The sequence below is a fragment of the Rhinatrema bivittatum genome, chromosome 6, assembly GCF_901001135.1.
Source record: "Rhinatrema bivittatum chromosome 6, aRhiBiv1.1, whole genome shotgun sequence".
Classification (NCBI taxonomy): Eukaryota; Metazoa; Chordata; class Amphibia; order Gymnophiona; family Rhinatrematidae; genus Rhinatrema; species Rhinatrema bivittatum.
Window position 1 is genome coordinate 101363370 of NC_042620.1, and position 20733 is coordinate 101384102.

Below are 20733 nucleotides of genomic sequence, written 5' to 3' on the forward strand. Positions count from 1 at the left end.
GGCAATCCCAGAGCTATGGGATGGATGGATTTCTCCAACATGAGAAGTTCAATCTCCTCCTCGTGGAGGGCACCAGAAGGTAGCCAAACAGGTGCTGTAATTTGAGAGATCCACCGAGGTAGCGGTTCGCCGTGGATGGAGGCGATCTGCAGAGGGACTTCTATGGCATGAATAGGTATGCCTAAAAGGTGTACCAGGTCTTTCAAGATAAAACTCCCTCTTGCTCCAGAGTCAACTAGAGCCATGGTTGGAAAAGGATGGGAGTTCCAGGTTAGCGTGACTGGCAAGGATAATTGAGGGTCCGGAGTAGTAGTACCTAAGTTCAGGACCCCAATCGAACTTAGGCCCGGGAGTTTACCAGATGGATAGAATAAGTCTGGAGGCGGTGGCCGGAAACCCCGCAGTACAGGCACAAGCCGGAGTCCCTCCATCTGAGACTTTCCTCTGGAGTAAGGTGCCCACGACCCAGCTGCTGACTTGATAGACTGAACACCACTGCTAGTGGGCTTCATAGTGGGAGGAGAGTAAGATCGCTCAATAGCAACACATCAGGGTGTTCAAACTTCACAGTGACGGTCCTGGAGGCGGTGGTCAATCCGGCCTGTCAAGTCGATTAAATCCTGCATTTATGGCGCAATATTAATGCAAGCAGTGTTTCAAGGTACAGCAGGTAAATAATTGTGTAGGAAACCTCTATCTTGGTTCATTTTTATATTTTATTTTTTATTTTATTTCTATTTATACAGATTCCAGAATTTGATGTGATTATTTTTTTTCTCTCTAGCCTATGTATGACACTGAGTCACCAGCCCTGCAGGTTATTTTTCAGTCCTGCTCCATTTGAGTAAGCATTTCAGTTTATATATTCATCCTTGTTTTTTCTGTTTGTTTCTGCTTTCACCACTTATTTTTCCATCATGATCAGAACATAGTTTTTCTAACACAAAGTCCTCCGCTCCAGTCTCATATTATATGCACATTAATACAGTGTTTTAGTTATGTACTTGTACACAATATGGTTTTTTGTTTCTTAATCCACATTCTGTTTGTATACCATTATTTATATTTGTCACATATGCATGTATTATTTTAAGCTTTTGAGTTTGTACATCTATATATGTTTATTGATTTTAATTTTATTTGTTTGTATATTTGCTTTTAGTTGCCCCTGAGGCAGCTCTATTTAAGAGCGAAACTCGGCCAGAGTCGGGCATATTTTAATAAAGGGCTTGTTCATCATCCGATCCTCATTTTGTCTTACTGTTACACAGCCAGCTGGATCGACTACCGCTTTGTTTCTTGAATCTTCAAGAAGGCTCTTCACCCAGTAAAAATGTTGCTAGCAGTAAATATTTTATGGGTTATCATAAGGCTTGGGGATAACTGCACAAAGCAGCAGCTACTAGTCTTAAGAAATCATGGGGGTAACCTGCACGGTGTGGTAGATACTACCATAAGAGGCTTGCTGGGAAGACTGGATGGACCATTTGGTCCTTTTCTGCCGTCATTTCTATGTTTCTCAGGATACAGCCCATTCACTAAAAAGGGGTTACATATGAACTTTTCAAAATGTAGAATGTATGTGGTGGTATATCAAGGAATACAGCCAGATATCTAATTTGAATGAATTGAAAATTGCCTCCATCAAGATAAGGTAAGTTTTTTTCTCATTTAAAATACAGTAAGAGTAAGAATTAATTTTTTGTATTAATTGTTGTGACCAGGAATGTGGACCCTTGGGCCAGCCTTGCAGAGAAGAGTTGGAAGAGAAGTTGGACTCCGCTGAAGAGAAGACCAGGTTGGTGGCTAGCTAACCGAGTACCGTGTAGAAGCTTCACCCTGGAAGTCTGTGGTACACCCGGGAGGAGCCCGTGAGCACCCGGACCGCTGGGACTTAGGCGAGAGTAGTGAAGAGGGAGTCTTCACCCTGGAAGTCCAAGATCCCCCCAGGAGGAGACCATGAGGACCTGGACCGCTGGGACTAAGGCGACGGTAATGAAGAGGAAGTCTTCACCCTGGAAGTCCAAGATCCCTCCAGGAGGAGCCTGTGAGGACCTGGACCGCTGGGACTTAGGCGGTGGTGGTGCGAAGAGATGAGAAGACGATCCAGAAGTTGAAGCAAGCGGCAGACAAGAGAATCGGACGAGAGGCTGAGGTCAAGAGCCAGAGAATCAAGCTAGGGAATTTGAAACAGATACCGTGGACTAGATCAGGATCAGCAAGGCAGGAGTCACAGAAGCTGAAGAGTCAGGAACTGGAGTCACCGGAGCAGAAGTCACAGAAGCAGGAATCACAGGAGCTGGAACTGCAGGATGGCAACTACACTCTCTGAAAAGAAACTTCGTTGCTAAGCAATTCTGAGCAGGCAGATGCCGGCTTAAGTATCTTGCCGGTCTCTGACGTCATCTAGGGGGCTGTCCTCTGCCTGCAGGTGCTGAACAATTAGCAGCTTCCTTCTCGCGCGCGCATGCTCCTGGAGGGGTGGAGCTAAGATCGGACCTCGGCGGCGTCTCCCTCGTGGAGACGCCGCCACAACGCGGCCCGGCAGGCCCGACACTCTCCGCGACCTGTCATGGCCTCCCGGGGAAGGACAAAGGTAAGGACCCGGTCGCTAGGCTAGCGACCGGGTCCGCAACATTAATGACAAAAATTTGAAGATATTTTGACAGATATCGCAATTTTTTGAAGAAGTAAATAATGGGACTTATAGAGCAATTAAAAAATAAAAAATAAAACAAATACTGAGAACATAAGAACATAAGAAATTGCCATGCTGGGACAGACCAAGGGTCCATCAAGCCCAGCATCCTGTTTCCAACAGAGGCCAAAAACCAGGCCACAAGAACCTGGCAATTACCCAAACACTAAGAAGAACCCATGCTACTGATGCAATTAATAGCAGTGGCTATTCCCTAAGTATAATTGATTAATAGCCATTAATGGACTTCTCCTCCAAGAACTTATCCAAACCTTTTTTGAACCCAGCTACACTAACTGCACTAACTACCTTCTCTGGCAACAAATTCCAGAGCTTTATTGTGCGTTGAGTGAAAAAGAATTTTCTCCGATTAGTCTTAAATGTGTTACTTGCTAACTTCATGGAATGCCCCCTAGTCCTTCTATTATTCGAAAGTGTAAATAACCGAGTCACATCTACTCGTTCAAGACCTCTCATGATCTTAAAGACCTCTATCATATCCCCCCTCAGCCGTCTCTTCTCCAAGCTGAACAGCCCTAACCTCTTCAGCCTTTCCTCATAGGGGAGCTGTTCCATCCCCTTTATCATTTTGGTTGCCCTTCTCTGTACCTTCTCCATCGCAACTATATCTTTTTTGAGATGCGGCGACCAGAATTGTACACAGTATTCAAGGTGCGGTCTCACCATGGAGCGATACAGAGGCATTATGACATTTTCCGTTCTAGTAACCATTCCCTTCCTAATAATTCCTAACATTCTATTTGCTTTTTTGACTGCTGCAGCACACTGAGCCGACGATTTTAAAGTATTATCCACTATGATGCCTAGATCTTTTTCCTGGGTGGTAGCTCCTAATATGGAACCTAACATCGTGTAACTACAGCAAGGGTTATTTTCCCCTATGTACAACACCTTGCACTTGTCCACATTAAATTTCATCTGCCATTTGGATGCCCAATCTTCCAGTCTTGTAAGGTCCTCCTGTAATGTATCACAGTCTGCCTGTGATTTAACTACTCTGAATAATTTTGTATCATCCGCAAATTTGATAACCTCACTCGTCGTATTCCTTTCCAGATCATTTATATATATATTGAAAAGCACTGGTACCAATACAGATCCCTGAGGTACTCCACTGTTTACCCTTTTCCACTGAGAATATTGACCATTTAATCCTACTCTCTGTTTCCTGTCTTTTAACCAGTTTGTAATCCACGAAAGGACATCGCCTCCTATCCCATGACTTTTTAGTTTTCATAGAAGCCTCTCATGAGGGACTTTGTCAAACGCCTTCTGAAAATCCAAATACACTACATCTACTGGTTCACCTTTATCCACATGTTTATTAACCCCTTCAAAAAAATGAAGCAGATTTGTTAGGCAAGACTTCCCTTGGGTAAATCCATGTTGACTGTGTCCCATTAAATCATGCTCTACAATTTTGATCTTGAGAATAGTTTCCACTATTTTTCCCGGCACTGAAGTCAGGCTCACTGGTCTATAATTACCCGGATCGCCCCTGGAGCCTTTTTTAACTATTGGGGTTACATTGGCCACCCTCCAGTCTTCAGGTACAATGGATGATTTTAATGATAGGTTACAAATTTTAACTAATAGATCAGAAATTTCATTTTTGAGTTCCTTCAGAACCCTAGGATGCATACCATCCGGTCCAGGTGATTTGCTACTCTTTAGTTTGTCAATCTGGCCTACTACATCTTCCAGGTTCACAGTGATTTCGTTCTGTTCATCTGAGTCATCACCCCTGAAAACCATCTCCGGAACTGGTATCTCCCCAACATCCTCATTAGTAAACACGGAGGCAAAGAATTCATGTAGTCTTTCTGCAATGGCCTTATCTTCCCTAAGAGCCCCTTTAACCCCTCTGTCATCTAATGGTCCAACCGACTCCCTCACTGGTTTCTTGCTTTGGATATATTTAAAAAAGTTTTTATTATGAGTTTTTGCCTCTATGGCCAACTTCATTTCAAATTCTCTCTTCGCCTGTCTTATCAATGTTTTACACTTACCTTGACAATGCTTATGTTTTATCCTATTTTCTTCAGATGGATCCTTCTTCCAATTTTTGAAGGATTTTTTTTGGCTAAAATAGCCTCTTTCACCTCACCTTTTAACCATGACGGTAATCGTTTTGCCTTCCTTCCACCTTTCTTAATGCGCGGAATACATATGGACTGCGCCTCTAGGATTGTATTTTTAAACAATGTCCAAGCCTGTTGAACACTTTTAACCTTTGCAGCTGCACCTTTCAGTTTTTTTCTAACTATTTTCCTCATTTTATCAAAGTTTCCCTTTTTAAAATTTAGTGTTAGAGCTGTAGATTTACTTATTGTCCCCCTTCCAGTTATTAGTTTAAATTTGATCATGTTATGATCACTGTTGCCAAGTGGCCCCACCACCGTTACTTCTTTCACCAAATCTTGCATTCCACTAAGAATTAAATCTAAAATAGCTCCCTCTCTTGTAGGTTCCTGAACCAATTGCTCCATGAAGCAGTCATTTATTACATCCAGGAACTTTATGTCTCTAGCAAGTCCTGATGTTACATTTACCCAGTCAATATTGGGGTAATTGAAATCTGATCACCAAAAATGTGGAACCCAAAATACAACACTTTAATTAATAGCCTATGAAGGTGTCAGCAAGCCTTGACGTTATGTGTCACTTTCAAGTAGACACAAACCGGTCTTATCTATCATCCACCTTCATCATTATTTTAATGCAACACAATATTTTTTCTTCTTTTTTCTATTTTCAAATTAAAACAGTCCTCCATTCATATGAACAAAAATGACTCTTTCATATGTAGTTAGTAGGAAAGCCCTACACTGGCCGGTGTTTCGCTGGGTAAGCTTCCTCAGGGGCGTATAGTAATAATTCTAACAAGAGCCACATATCTTCTTAGACGGGACCAGACGTCTCAACCATCTTGAAAAGGAAACAAATGGATATGTGGCTCTTGTTAGAATTATTACTATACGCCCCTGAGGAAGCTTACCCAGCGAAACACCGGCCAGTGTAGGGCTTTCCTACTAACTACATATGAAAGAGTCATTTTTGTTCATATGAATGGAGGACTGTTTTAATTTGAAAATAGAAAAAAGAAGAAAAAATATTGTGTTGCATTAAAATAATGATGAAGGTGGATGATAGATAAGACCGGTTAGTGTCTACTTGAAAGTAACACATAACGTCAAGGCTTGCTGACACCTTCATAGGCTATTAATTAAAGTGTTGTATTTTGGGTTCCACATTTTTGGTGATCTGATTATGTGTTGTGGTTAACCGCTGACTCCTTTGTGTGAGTAGGGTAATTGAAATCTCCCATTATTATTGCACTGCCAAATTGGTTTGCTTCCCTGATTTCTCTTAGCATTTCATCATCTGTCTGACCATTTTGTCCAGGTGGACGGTAGTATACTCCTATCACTATACTCTTACCCAACACACATGGGATTTCTACCCATATAGATTCTACTGAGCATTTACTCTCTTGTATGATCTTTATTCTGTTGGACTCTATACCCTCCCGGACATAAAGTGCCACACCCCCACCAAGTTGATCCTCCCTATCATTGCGATATAATTTGTACCCTGATATAGCACTGTCCCATTGGTTATCCTCCTTCCACCAAGTCTCTGTGATGCCAATTATGTCAATCTCATCATTTGCTGCTAAACATTCTAACTCTCCCATCTTACTTCTTAGACTTCTGGCATTGGCATACAGACATTTCAAAGTGTGGTTTTTGCTTGTTTTAACAACCTGCTTTTCAGTTGTTTGGGATAATTCGGTAATCATTAGCTTTGGTGATTTTTTACATATAGGCATATGAACTATGTTTGCTTTTGATGGAACCTCTCTGTTGGGATGCCCTAACTCTCCTGTTTCATTAGTATCCTTCAAGGATACATTTCTCTGAACCATGCACTGCTGAGTGACTGTCGGCTTTCCCCCTTGTTCTAGTTTAAAAGCTGCTCTATCTCCTTTTTGAAAGTTAGTGCCAGCAGCTTGGTTCCACTCTGGTTAAGGTGGAGCCCGTCCTTTCGGAAAAGTCTCCCCTTTCCCCAAAAGTTTCCCCAGTTCCTTACAAAGCTGAATCCCTCTTCCCTGCACCATCGTCTTATCCACGCATTGAAACTCTGGAGCTCTGCCTGCCTTTGGGGACCTGCACGTGGAACAGGAAGCATTTCAGAGAATGCCACCCTGGAGGTTCTGGATTTCAGCTTCCTACCTAAAATCCTAAATTTGGCTTCCAGATAACAAAATTACATATAGATTTCTATTGTGGAATTCATTACAATGAAAAGTGGATCTCTTCTCACTATTTTTACAGGGTCCTTTTATAATATAAATGAATGAAGAATGATGAAAAGATGATTTATATTCAGACAAAAACCAACAAGGACTGAATTGCACAGGCTGGATAAACAAATAAGAGTGGGAGTAGCTTGCTTATTGTGGCGGTTAATACCCCTAACCAATTAAGCTGGATACTTTACTTTGATGCAGCTCCAGCACTGCTCTCTGCCTCAGTGGCAGGGGGGAAGGAAATTAGAACCAAAAAGTTACCAATAAGGGCCAAGAGTAACAGATAAGCATGAGAAAAATAAGTATGAAAGCTTGCTGGGCAGACTGGATGGGCCATTTGGTCTTCTTCTGCCATCATTTCTATGTTTCTATTAAAATTAACAGAAATTTAGTAAATCATAAAAAATTCTGCTGAATTAAAATACAGAATTTGATATAAATCTCAAGGCTGCTATCTACACTGAGGAGATTTACTTTCCAGTAAAGGCAGCATTGTTCAATCAGATTGAAGAGTCTTTCATTTTCGCTTCCTTGGTCTATCTATGCGGGAAACATGCATTGACCTGGGTATCTGAATAAACCCCACAGATTATAAATTCATTCTTTATTTATTCCTAGTAATGCTGTTAGAAGCATCAATACATCTATGCATCTGATGATTCTTTAACAGATTATTTAGGCCATGAAGTTGTCTAAATAACCAAAACTAATGTGTGATCCCATATGACTTTAGGTGATGTATCAAAGCAACTTTCAGCATATCTGTTAATGATGGGAAAAAGGCAAGATGGCACAAGAACATTTCTGCACAAATTCTTCATTCTCTACCTTTATTTTGCATGTATCATTTTTATGTATGCATTATTTCAGGATCATTTATTTTGTCTTACCCTCATCCCTTCAAATCGTGATAAGGCTCGGAGAGGTCTCAATGCTCTTAGTGTTCTAAGGGATTTAATGGCACCTAGCTCTGAATACCCCAAGGCATTAGCAATTAAGCTAATCAAAGAGACCTACAAAAAAACCAAAAACAAATATTTATTCAGATTGTCTTCCATACAGATTGATGCATTGTGTACCAAGGGCTTTTCAAGACTCATTAAGGTTTGACTTTCTCCTTCTTGAAGCCCTATTATGGTCTAGGAAAGAAAAATAAAAAGGGAAAAGTCATATTGGAAATATCAGTCAATAAAATTCTGTTGGTAAAAGAGAACATAAACTATAAAGGTTATACTACCTGTCATTTTGAAAATGATCCATTCAAGTATGAAAGAAAGCTAAGTCAATCAGAAAAGTACCTATAGTAAAGAAAATAGGTGAATGTGGGTAATATAAATGTAGAACCACTATTCAATTAGTGTATCACTCTATATTTCTATAGGCAAAGTTTGAGATAAGGTCTGTTTTATTATAAGTTACTCATTTTTATACAGGTCTATATTCAGACACAGTCCACATAGCAAAATTAGGGGGTTATTTTCCAACTCACGTTATGGCCTTTTCGCATGCGTCCATCAAGCTAGGTTGAGAGAACATTGTACAAATCTCATCTTTGTGTGAGTTTCCTCACTCCGAAGGATATCAAATCTTCACAAGAGTATACTGTTCTGTTCGTACGTCTCACTCTGAATGTCAACATGGCCTCTAACCCCTACACTACTACCTAAACCTCATCTAGAGTTACTAGGTGGGCCTCCTATAGAGGTCTAAATACCTAACTACTAGAAGGGCCTTATAGCTAGTCTCTCTCTCTCTCTCTGTTGTAAGTAAGAATTGCAACAATTGTGGTATTACTGCAAAGTGTGAAAAAGTTATTGCACTCTGTGGTAATACCTATGTGAAGTGCTAAGATAGCGCATATTGCAATAAATAGGCCATTACCATAAAACACACTTTTCCAATCGCATGCGATAGTTTGATGAATCTAGCCTTTAGCCGGATAAAGTTATTCGGCTAACTTTGGAGACATATTCTATAGTGCAGGACCCAAAAAACAAAGCGGAAGCCGATCCAGTTGGCTGTGTAACAGTGAAGACAATAAGAATCGGAAGATGAACAGAAGCCCTTTATTACAATGCTTCTGTTCATCTTCCGATTCTTATTGACTTCAATATTCAATAGTGCAGCCACACTATTAAATATAGCTGGCTATCTTAGGCCTGGATTCACCATTCTATCGCAGAATGGTGAATCTATTGGTAACGAAGGGCGGGCCTGCGAAAGCTGGCAGCCATCGCACCACCGCTGTGTTATCGCTGCCGGCTTTCGCACCCAATAGCACCACCGTGGAAGGTGGCCATGGCCAATAGCACCACCGTGAAAGGTTGTGCTATTGGGCGCGCTACTGGCGACGATAACATGGCTTACCTTATCGCTGCAAGTGAAGACAGGGGCGATAAGGTAAGCCACCTCGCCGCCCCGACTCCTCCCCTCCCCTCGCCACCCCCCACATGCTATTGCATGTGAAAAGGGACTTTTTGCGTGCAATAGCCGCTTATCGCATGCAATAAGCATTAGAAAATGACCCCCTTAGCTGGCTAAGTCATCTGGCTAATGCTGAATATTGGAGTTAGCTGGTTAACTGATCTGGCTAACTCAAGTCCTGGACCGCCCCTAATTTATCCAGTTAAATTCTAGTTTATTAGCCAGATAAGGGCTGAATATAGCCGGGTAAGCCATTTAGGTGGAAAACTATTACTTTGTCTGTCTAACTGGTTTCTGAATATGGACCTCATATATATTTTTTATCCCATGCAAATTAAAACATCGTTAAAGTATCAGATCTTCATTAATGACCACATGTGTTACAAAAACAGCAAAATGCAATATTCAAAATGTTCTTAACAGAAATTAGCTGGTGATAGCTACAAAGCACCCTGACACGGTGCCATGTTTTGTTCAATGATGCATCAGGTGGTCTTCTTACTGCCTCTTAATCCCACATATGGTGACATCAGCGCGGCTCATAATCCACAATAATAATCCTTTTCTTAGCTTCTCATTTCAATATCATTCACTTATCTGGGGGGATTTGTCTATTTTGTTTAATTTGTATTTTCCAGCTTTTTAGGTATTCAGGGCATTTTTGTGTTTTTCAACAGGTGAATGTGTATATTTTGCTAGTCTAGGTGTTTGCCTTATCCTAAGCCTTTCAAATCTTGATCTCTGCAGATATTTCAGTGCTCTCAAGCTTCTTAAAGATTTAATAGTAGTCAGTGGGTCTTACTCCCCTGACTCTGGCTACTGGCTAAAGGGGAAATTATATAAATTCAGAATTAATAGATATGTTAATAATTAACAAATTAAACTAATGCTACGTAATTGGGTTTAAGAAGAATTCTACTGCTGGCCAAAGAAATTTGTTGCAGTTTGCACAAAACACGTGAACTTCCCCCTTTTAAAATCTGAGCTACATATATGTGTCACAATAGCAAAGGTACAGTAATTATGACATCTATGAAATAAATATGAAAGTGGCATTGTGATCCTCTGAAAATATATATTTACCAAAAAAGGTAGTAACAATTGATATACACATACAGGTTGACTGATATGCCAAAAGTCCAAATACTTTACCAATGTTTTTTACATAAACACAGCATTGTCAGAAATGTCAGTTTACCATTCTCATGTATTATGTCTATTTTTTAACTCTATTTATAAGCAGAAAAAAACAGTATAATACAAAACTCAGTATGTATAGACAACTTTGAATTGCCATGGATATACAGCTCATATGACGACAGTTCAGGGTGACCTCTACCATCAATCCCCTTTTACTAAAATGATGTATTATGTTTTTGATAGAATGTTTTCTTCAGTTTTATAGTTATAATAAGAGTATCAGGAACTAAAATGGAAGTAGCATCCAATAGATGATCACAGTTGAAGGGAATACTTGCTATAAAAGAGTTGCTTGCATCTACTGTATGTTGAAGAGGTAGACCCCTGGACTGAGATGAGGTTGATGCTACCTACAGGAAGCAGCCCTGCAGGTCCTCGTCGTTGGCAGGCAGAACTGGTCGGCGTGGATACCCAATAGGACCTTCACCAATACCAGCCCTCATTCCCCACGTTGAGCCCTTGGGTGCCGTGGAGGGCTGGACTTAGGTACAGGTCTCCGATTGTGATGATTCCCACGAAGATGGAGGCTAGCAGCCGAGATGGTATCTACAGTAATCCAGCAGGCTGCAAGCAGTGTCAAAGCGTTCCATGGGTCAAGGCAGGTGGTGATCAAGCGAAGTCCAGAAGACATACCAGAGGTCGAGACCAAAGAAGAAATCTGGAGGAGAGACAAGAGAGGGACGTAGAGACGGAGACAGGAACACAGAACCACTTACTCCAAAGAGTTTGACCTGTTGCTGAGGCATCTAATGTGGATCTGGCCGGGCCTTAAATGGTAAGGCCTAGGTGACATCATCAGTAGGTGCTGCGGGAGGTTTTCCACCATGGGCCCTTTAGGTAGGGGCGAGATGTGCGCATGTGCATAGGGACGCTTGCACAGCTGAGCGGCATTCCCAGTGTGGCACGTCCCATCGTGCATGGCAGCCTGTCGAGCCTGGAGCCGGGAGGTCGTAGCGGTGGTCTTCCTGTCACCCGAAATCCCAGGTGAGAGCAGCCGCACCATGAATACTGTGTACAATTCTGGTCGCCGCATCTCAAAAAAGATATAGTTGCGATGGAGAAGGTACAAAGAAGGACAACCAAAATGATAAAGGGGATGGAACAGCTCCCCTATGAGGAAAGGCTGAAGAGGTTAGGGATGTTCAGTTTGGAGAAGAGACGGCTGAGGGGGGATATGATAGAGGTCTTTAAGATCATGAGAGGTCTTCAACGAGTAGATGCAAATCGGTTATTTACACTTTTGAATAATAGAAGGACTAGGGGGCATTCCATGAAGTTGGCAAGTAACACAGTTAAGACTAATCGGAGAAAACTCTGTTTCACTCAATGCACAATAAAGCTCTGGAATTTGTTGCCAGAAGATGTGGTTAATGCAGTTAGTGTAGCTGGGTTCAAAAAAGGTTTGGATAAGTTCTTGGAGGAGAAGTCCATTAACGGCTATTAATCAAGTTTACTTAGGGAATAGCCACTGCTATTAATTGCATCAGTAGCTTGGGATCTTCTTAGTGTTTGCCAGGTTCTTGTGGCCTGGTTTGCCTCTATTGGAAACAGGATGCTGGGCTTGATGGACCCTTGGTCTGACCCAGCATGGCAATTTCTTATGTTCTTATATAACCACATCCTCTGGCAACAAATTCCAGAGCTTTATTGTGCGTTGAGTGAAAAAGAATTTTCTTCGATTAGTCTTAAATGTGCTACTTGCTAATTTCATAGAATGCCCCCTAGTCTTTCTGTTATTCAAAAGTGTAAATAAGCGATTCACATCTACTCGTTCAAGACCTCTCATGATCTTAAACACCTCTATCATATCCCCCCTCAGCCGTCTCTTCTCCAAGCTGAACAGCCCTAAACTCTTCAGCCTTTCCTCACAGGGGAGCTGTTCCATCCACTTTATCATTTTAGTTGCCCTTCTCTGTACCTTCTCCATCGCAACTATATCTTTTTTGAGATGCGGCGACCAGAATTATACAAAGTATTTAAGGTGCGGTCTCACCATGGAGCGATACAGAGGCATTATGACATTTTCCGTTTTATTAACCATTCTCTTCCTAATAATTCCTAACATTCTGTTTGCTTTTTTGACTGCTGCAGCACACTGAGCCGATGATTTTAAAGTATTATCCACTATGATGCCTAGATCTTTTTCCTGGGTGGTAGCTCCTAATATGGAACCTAACATCGTGTAACTACAGCAAGGGTTATTTTTCCCTATATGTAACACCTTGCACTTGTCCACATTAAATTTCATCTGCCATTTGGATGCCCAATCTTCCAGTCTCGCAAGGTTCTCCTGTAATGTATCACAATCTGCTTGTGATTTAACTACTCTGAATAATTTTGTATCATCCGCAAATTTGATAACCTCACTCATCGCATTCCTTTCCAGATCATTTATATATATATTGAAAAGCACCAGTCCAAGTACAGATCCCTGAGGCACTCCACTGTTTACCCTTTTCCACTGAGAAAATTGACCATTTAATCCTACTCTCTGTTTCCTGTCTTTTAACCAGTTTGTAATCCACGAAAGGACATCGCCTCCTATCCCATGACTTTTTAGTTTTCTTAGAAGCCTCTCATGAGGGACTTTGTCAAACGCATTCTGAAAATTCAAATACACTACATCTACCGGTTCACCTTTATCCACATGTTTATTAACCCCTTCAAAAAAATGAAGCAGATTTGTTAGGCAAGACTTCCCTTGGGTAAATCCATGTTGACTGTGTTCCATTAAACCATATCTTTCTATATGCTCTACGATTTTGATCTTGAGAATAGTTTCCACTATTTTTCCCGGCACTGAAGTCAGGCTCACTGGTCTATAGTTATCCGGATCACCCCTAGAGCCTTTTTTAAATATTGGGGTTACATTGGCCACCCTCCAGTCTTCAGGTACAATGGATGATTTTAATGATAGGTTACAAATTTTAACTAATAGATCAGAAATTTCATTTTTGAGTTCCTTCAGAACCCTAGGATGCATACCATCCGGTCCAGGTGATTTGCTACTCTTTAGTTTGTCAATCTGGCCTACTACATCTTCCAGGTTCACAGTGATTTCGTTCAGTTCGTCTGACTCATCACCCCTGAAAACCATCTCCGGAACTGGTATCTCCCCAACATCCTCATTAGTAAACACAGAAGCAAAGAATTAAATTAGTCTTTCTGCAATGGCCTTATCTTCCGTAAGAGCCCCTTTAACCCCTCGATCATCTAATAGTCCAACTGACTTCCTCACAGGTTTCTTGCTTTGGATATATTTAAAAAAGTTTTTATTATGAGTTTTTGCCTCTATGGCCAACTTCATTTCAAATTCTCTCTTCGCCTGTCTTATCAATGTTTTACACTTAACTCGACAATGCTTATGTTTTATCCTATTTTCTTCAGATTGATCCTTCTTCCAATTTTTGAAGGATTTTTTTTTGGCTAAAATAGCCTCTTTCACCTCAACTTTTAACCATGATGATAATTGTTTTGCTTTCCTTCCACCTTTCTTAATGTGTGGAATGTATATGGACTGCACCTCTAGGATTGTATTTTTAAACAATGTCCATGCCTGTTGAACACTTTTAATCTTTGCAGTTGCACCTTTCAGTATTTTTCTATTTTCCTCATTTTATCAAAGTTTCCCTTTTGAAAGTTTAGTGATAGAGCTGCAGATTTAATTATTGCCCCCCTTCCAGTTATTAGTTTAAATTTGATCATGTTATGATCACTGTTGCCAAGTGACCCCACCACCATTACCTCTCTCACCAAATCCTGCATTCCACTAAGAATTAAATATAAAATACCTCCCTCTCTTGTTGGTTCCTGAACCAATTGCTCCATGAAGCAGTCATTTATTACATCCAGGAACTTTATGTCTCTAGCAAGTCCTGATGTTACATTTACCCAGTCAATATTGGGGTACTTGAAATCTCCCATTATTACTGCACTGCCAAATTGGTTAGCTTCCATGATTTCTCTTAGCATTTCATCATCTGCCTGACCATTTTTTCCAGTTGGATGGTAGTATACTCCTTTCACTATACTCTTATCCAACAAACATGGGATTTCTACCTATATAGATTCTACTGAGCATTTAGTCTTTTGTATGATCTTTATCCTGTTGGACTCTATATCCTCCCGGACATAAAGGACCACACCAAGTTGATCCTCCCTATCACTGCGATATAATTTGTTTCCTGATATAGCACTGTCCCATTGGTTATCCTCCTTCCACCAAGTCTCTGTGATGCCAATTATGTCAATCTCATCATTTGCTGCTATACACTCTAACTCTCCCATCTTACTTCTCAGACTTCTGGCATTGGTATACAGACATTTCAAAGTGTGTTGTTTGTTTGTATTAACAACCTGCTTTTCAGTTGTTAGGGATAATTCGGAAATCATTAGCTTCGGTGAATTTTTACATATAGGCACATGGACTACATTTGTTTTTATTGGAACCTCTCTGTTGAGATGCCCTAACTCTCCTGTTTCATTAGTATCCTTCAAGGATACACTTCTCCGAACCATGCACTGCTGAGTGACTGTCGGCTTTCCTCCTTGTTCTAATTTAAAAGCTGCTCTATCTCCTTTTTGAAAGTTAGTGCCAGCAGCTTGGTTCCACTCTGTTTAAGGTAGAGCCCTTCCTTTTGAAAAAGTCTCTCCCTTCCCCAAAGGTTTCCCCAGTTCCTTACAAAACTGAATCCCTCTTCCCTGCACCATCGTCTCATCCACACATTGAAACTCTGGAGCTCTGCCTGCCTCTGGGGACCTGGATGTGGAACAGGAAGCATTTCAGAGAATGCCACCCTGGAGGTTCTGTAATTCAGCTTCCTACCTAAAATCCTAAATTTGGTTTCCAAAACCTCTCTCCCACATTTTCGTATGTCGTTGGTGCCCACATATACCACAACAGCTGGCTCCTCCCCAGCACTGTCTATAATCCTATCTAGGTGACGCGTGAGGTCTGCTACCTTCACACCAGGCAGGCAAGTTACCAGGCTTCCACTTGACTATTGGCTTATGGGTGGTATGCAGTGGTAAAATCCAGTGTAATGTTGAATTTATGGCATAAGAAATGCCAGTACTTGGTAGTAAATTAGGCACCTTGATCTGAGGCAATGTGCTATGATAATCCATGTAGGCGGAAGATATGGGCGATAAAAAATCTTGCCGATTCAGGTGTGGATGGTAGGCCAGGAAGGGCAATGAAGTGGGCCATTTTAGAGAACCAGTCAATCACAACCCAGATAATATGACACCTATTTGAAAGGGGACGATCCACCACAAAGTCAGTGGACAAATGGGTCCACGGTTCCTTGGGGGCTGGCAACGGCTGTAACAGCCCCCAAGGTTGTCCCACCATAGGTTTTTGTTGGGCGCAGGCCAGACAAGAATCCACATAGGCCTTGACATCTTTTTGCATTTGGGGCCAGCAGTAATACCACTGGAGAAGTGCGAGTGTCCTGGCCCGACCAGGACGGCCTGCGACTGTAGAATCATGGGACCATTCTAAAACCTTTTAACAAAGTTGTGGATCGACCGTCTTTCCCGGAGGAACAATCATGGTGGTAACCAGCAGGATTCATGCCGGGTCAATGATGTGACCGGGAGGGTCAGGTGTATCTTCTATCTCGAAGGACCAGGATAGAGCGTCTGCCTTGTTTTCTTAGTTGCCGGCTTATATCTCATCTCAAAATCAAAGCGGACGAAAAACAGGAGCCACCGGGCTTGGCGGACATTCAAATATTGTGCAAGAGGAGGTGTTCTAAATTTTTATGATCGATATAAACAGAGATGTGGTGTTGCGCACCATCTAACCATTGTTACCATTCTTCGAATGACATCTTTATGGCTAATAATTCCTTGTCCCCAATGTCATAGTATCGTTCTGCAGTGGAAAATTTTCAAGAGAAGGAGCATGGACGGAGGGCTCCTATATCTGAATGTTGACTCAATAAAGCCCCTATTCCCACGGAGGAAGTGTCCACCTCAAGTATAAAAGGATGTATGGGATCAGGATGGCGGAGGCAGGGTTCACGAAGGTAGGCTTGCTTCAAGTGAGGAAGGTGTTGACTGCCTATGAGGGCCAATCATTGGTATTTGTATCTTTTTTCAGTGAAAGCCCTGAGGGGTGCGGCGATCTGGGAGTAATTAGGAATAAAATGTTGGTAGAAGGTCGCAAATCCCAGAAAGCTTTGCAGGGGGCGAAGGCCGGAGGGCTGTGGCCAGTTTAGAATACTTTTTTATTTCTTCACGGTGAGGGTGGTGGATGCCTGGAACACCCTTCTGGAGGAAGTGGTGAAGACCAAAACTGTGAAGGATTTCAAAGGGCATGGGATAAACACTGTGGATCCATAAAGTCTAGAGAATGTGAATGAAGAGAAGCGGTATGGGGGTGGCTTGCAGGAATGACAGCTACTACCTGGAGATTAATACCCTTATTCAATAAACATACACACAGTTAATGCGACTCCATTGCTCTATGCTTCAACGTCAAGAGGAAATGTGGAAAAAAGAATTTGCATTCACAAATAAGCGGGGGAGTAGATTGCTTGTTGTGGTGGTTACTACCCCAAACCAAATAAGCCTGATACTTCACTTTCAATGCATATCCAGCATAGCTCTCTGCTTCAACGGCAGTGGGGAATGAAGATAAGAGGATTTACATCCAGGCAACAACCAACAAGGTCTGAATTGCATAGTCTGGGTAAACAAATAAGCGTGGGTGTAGCTTGCTTGTTGCGGTGGTTACTACCCCGAATCAACTAAGCCTGATACTTCACTTGGGATACATATCCAGCGCAGCTCACTGCTTCAACGGCACGGGGGGAATGAAGAAAAGATAATTTATATTCAGAAAAAACAACAAGGAGTGAATTGCACAGGCTGGGTAAACAAATAAGCGTGGGAGTAGCTTGCTTATTGCGGCGGTTACTACCCCTAACCAATTAAACTAGATACTTCATTTTGATGCAGCTCCAGCACTGCTCTCTACATCAGTGGCGGGGGTAGAAGGTAACTAGAACCAAAAAGTTACTAATAAGGGCCAAGAGTAACAGATGAGAAAAAAATAAGTGTGAAAGCTTGCTGGGCAGACTGGATGGATTGTTTGGTCTTCTTCTGCCGTCATTTCTATGCTTCTATGTTTTTACTTCCACACGAATGCCGCTGCTGGGGATTATATATCAAAAGAAGGTTAAGCTTTCCTTTTCAAAAATGCACTTCACAAGTTTAGCAAACAGCTTGTTAGAGCATAGGCTTTGGAAAACCTGCCAAATGTCCCGACGGTGAAAAGAAGATCTTTGAAGAAAATGAGAATATCATCAAGGTAGATTACAACGCAGACGTACAAGAGGACTCTGAAAATCTCATTCATCATATTTTGAAATACTGAAGGGACGTTGCACAGATCAAAGGGCATTATCAGATATTCATATTGGCCATCCCACGTGTTGAACGCCTCAGGGATTTGTACTTGGACCGGTGCTTTTTAATATATTTATAAATGATCCGGAATGGAATATAACGAGTGAGGTTATCAAATTTGCGGATGATACAAAATTATTCAGAGTAGTTAATTCACAAGCAGATTGTGATACAGTACAGGAGGACCTTGCAAGACTGGAAGATTGGGCATCCAAATGGCAGATGAAATTTAATGAGGACAAGTGCAAGGTGTTGCATATAGGGAAAAATAACCCTTGCTGTAATTACACGATGTTAGGTTCCATATTAGGAGCTACCACCCAGGAAAAAGATCTAGGCATCATAGTGGATAATGCACTTTAAAACCATCGGCTCAGTGTGCTGCAGCAGTCAAAAAAGCAAACAGAATGTTAGGAATTATTAGGAAGGGAATGGTTAATAAAACGGAAAATGTCATAATGCCTCTGTATCGCTCCATGGTGAGACCACACCTTGAATACTGTGTAGAATTCTGGTCGCCGCATCTCAAAAAAAGATATAGTTGCAATTGAGAAGGTACAGAGAAGGGCTGAAGAGGTTAGGGCTGTTCAGCTTGGAGAAGAGACGGCTGATAGAGGTCTTTAAAATCATGAGAGGTCTTGATCGAGAAGATGTAAATCAGTTATTTACACTTTCGGATAATAGAAGGACTAGGGGGCACTCCATGAAGTTAACAAGTTAAGACTAATTGGAGAAAATTCTTTTTCACTCAACGCATCATTAAGATCTGGAATTTGTTGCCAGAGGATGTGGTTAGTGCATTTACTGCAGCTGGGTTCAAAAAAGGTTTGGATAAGTTCTTGGAGGAGAAGTCCATTAACTGCTATTAATCAAGTTGACTTAGGGAATAGCCACTGCTATTAATTGCATCAGTAGCATGGAATCTTCTTGGTGTTTGGGTACTTGTGGCCTGGTTTGGCCTCTGTTGGAAACAGGATGCTGGGCTTGATAGACCCTTGGTCTGACCCAGCATGGCAATTTCCTATGTTCTTATATGCCCCCCCCGGAGATCAAGTCTTTGCATGGTCATAGTGTACCGTCCTTCTGAGACATGAAGAAGAATCCTGCCCCGGCCGGGGACGTAGATGGTCGGATGAACCTTCTCTCAATGTTCTCCTGGATGTACTGAGACATAGCCTTAGTTCAGGTAGAGACAGGTGTGGTAGTGCCTGGTATAAGACTGATGGCACAGTCGAAGGACCGATGCTCCAGTAAGGTCTCAGCCTATTTCTTAGAGAATACATCTGCATAATCAGCGTACTGAGGTCATGGCTAGTGAAACAGGATAGAGGGGCCGAATTGAACGAAGGCAAGAGGTATGGCAGCAAGGACCCCACTTTGTTAGTTCCAAAGTTCACCAGTGAAAACTGGGAGAATGAAGCTGCATCCAGGGCAACACTACTAGGTGTACAGCCTTCTCAATAATGAACAAGGTTATCTCCTCCACATGTAGGACACTAGTGCAGAGGTGTAGTGGAGCGATCGTCAAAGCGATCTGGCCTGGAAGAGGTTCCCTGTAGATGGAGGAGATGATTAATGGTGAGTCCTTGGGAACCATCGGTAGCTTCAGGTGATCCTCCAGGGCCTTCATGATGAAGTTTCCTCCTGTATCGGAGACCACTAGTGGAAAAGTGAAGAATATGCAATCTTCCGAGGGGATTTCCACAGGAAGAGTGAGTTGGGGAGAGGGAACATTATAGCCTAGGGACATCTCCTCACTGGCTCCTAGGCTCAGCAGTTTCCCTGTTTCACTGGGCATTGTGCCAGAAGGTGCCCCTTCCCTGTGCAGTAAAAATAGAGACCCTGGGTATGGCAATGATTCTTCTCCTCCAACGTGATGTGGCTCCATCCGAGCTGCATGGGTTCCACCGGATGGGCTGAAGCAGGCGTTGTCACAGGAGCTGGTATATAGTGCTCACAACTCCCGAGCCCGTTGTTGAAGAAGCCGGTCAATCTTCCCGGTCAGATCAATGAAGGCATCTAGGGAGTTGGGCAGTTCTCTGGCAGCTAGCTCATTTTTGATTTGGGAGGACAATCCTTCTAAAAAAAAAAATACTCTGAAGACTGTCCTCCCATCAATTTAGTTCTGTGGCCATAGTGTGAAATTCGATGGCATAATCCATCAGGGTCTGGAGCACTGCCGCAGGTGCAGCAGCTCTGATCCGATAGTATCCAGATGGCCTGGTTCATCAAATATCTGCTTAAAGGCCTTGATGAATTGTTGTAGGTCCTGAAGTAATATGTCTCCATGCTCCCAGAGAGGGGAGGCCCAGGCTAAGGCCTTCCCATCAAGAGGAGAGAGAGAATAAAGGTGGAATAGTGTTGCTGGAAAACTGGGAGGGCTGAAGAGAGAAGTACTGATTTAAAAATCCACAGCATTGTCCCGGATCCCCCGCGAACCTGGATGATACTGGAAGACGTTCTGCTGGAGTAGCCGCCATGGTTACAGGTGTTGCCAGAGGTCCAGTGATTGTTAAAGCGGTGGTAGCATCAAGATAGGTGCTTAAACGTTCCATCGATCTTGCCAGTGCCTTCAGGAATTGTTGCTGCTACAGCATCTTCTGAGCCAAGCCCGGGATGGCTTGAAGGCCTGAGAGACACGCCGGGTCCAAGGCCTTAGCAA

The 20733-nt window shown here is 42.2% G+C and overlaps 1 protein-coding gene across 9 annotated transcripts in view; it reads right to left on the reverse strand.

The window, feature by feature from the left end:
• LOC115093628 (sodium channel protein type 2 subunit alpha-like) overlaps nucleotides 1-20733 on the reverse strand; it is a 523144-nt gene that overhangs the window by 136809 nt on the left and 365602 nt on the right. For 8 of the 9 annotated variants that reach the window (XM_029605666.1, XM_029605660.1, XM_029605661.1 and 5 more), the window contains one exon: nucleotides 7922-8044. The exons of the other annotated variant lie outside the window; for it this stretch is intronic. In XM_029605666.1, the coding sequence (XP_029461526.1) occupies nucleotides 7922-8044 (123 nt within the window). The remainder of the gene's footprint in view (nucleotides 1-7921; nucleotides 8045-20733) is intronic. 9 annotated transcript variants of the gene reach the window in all.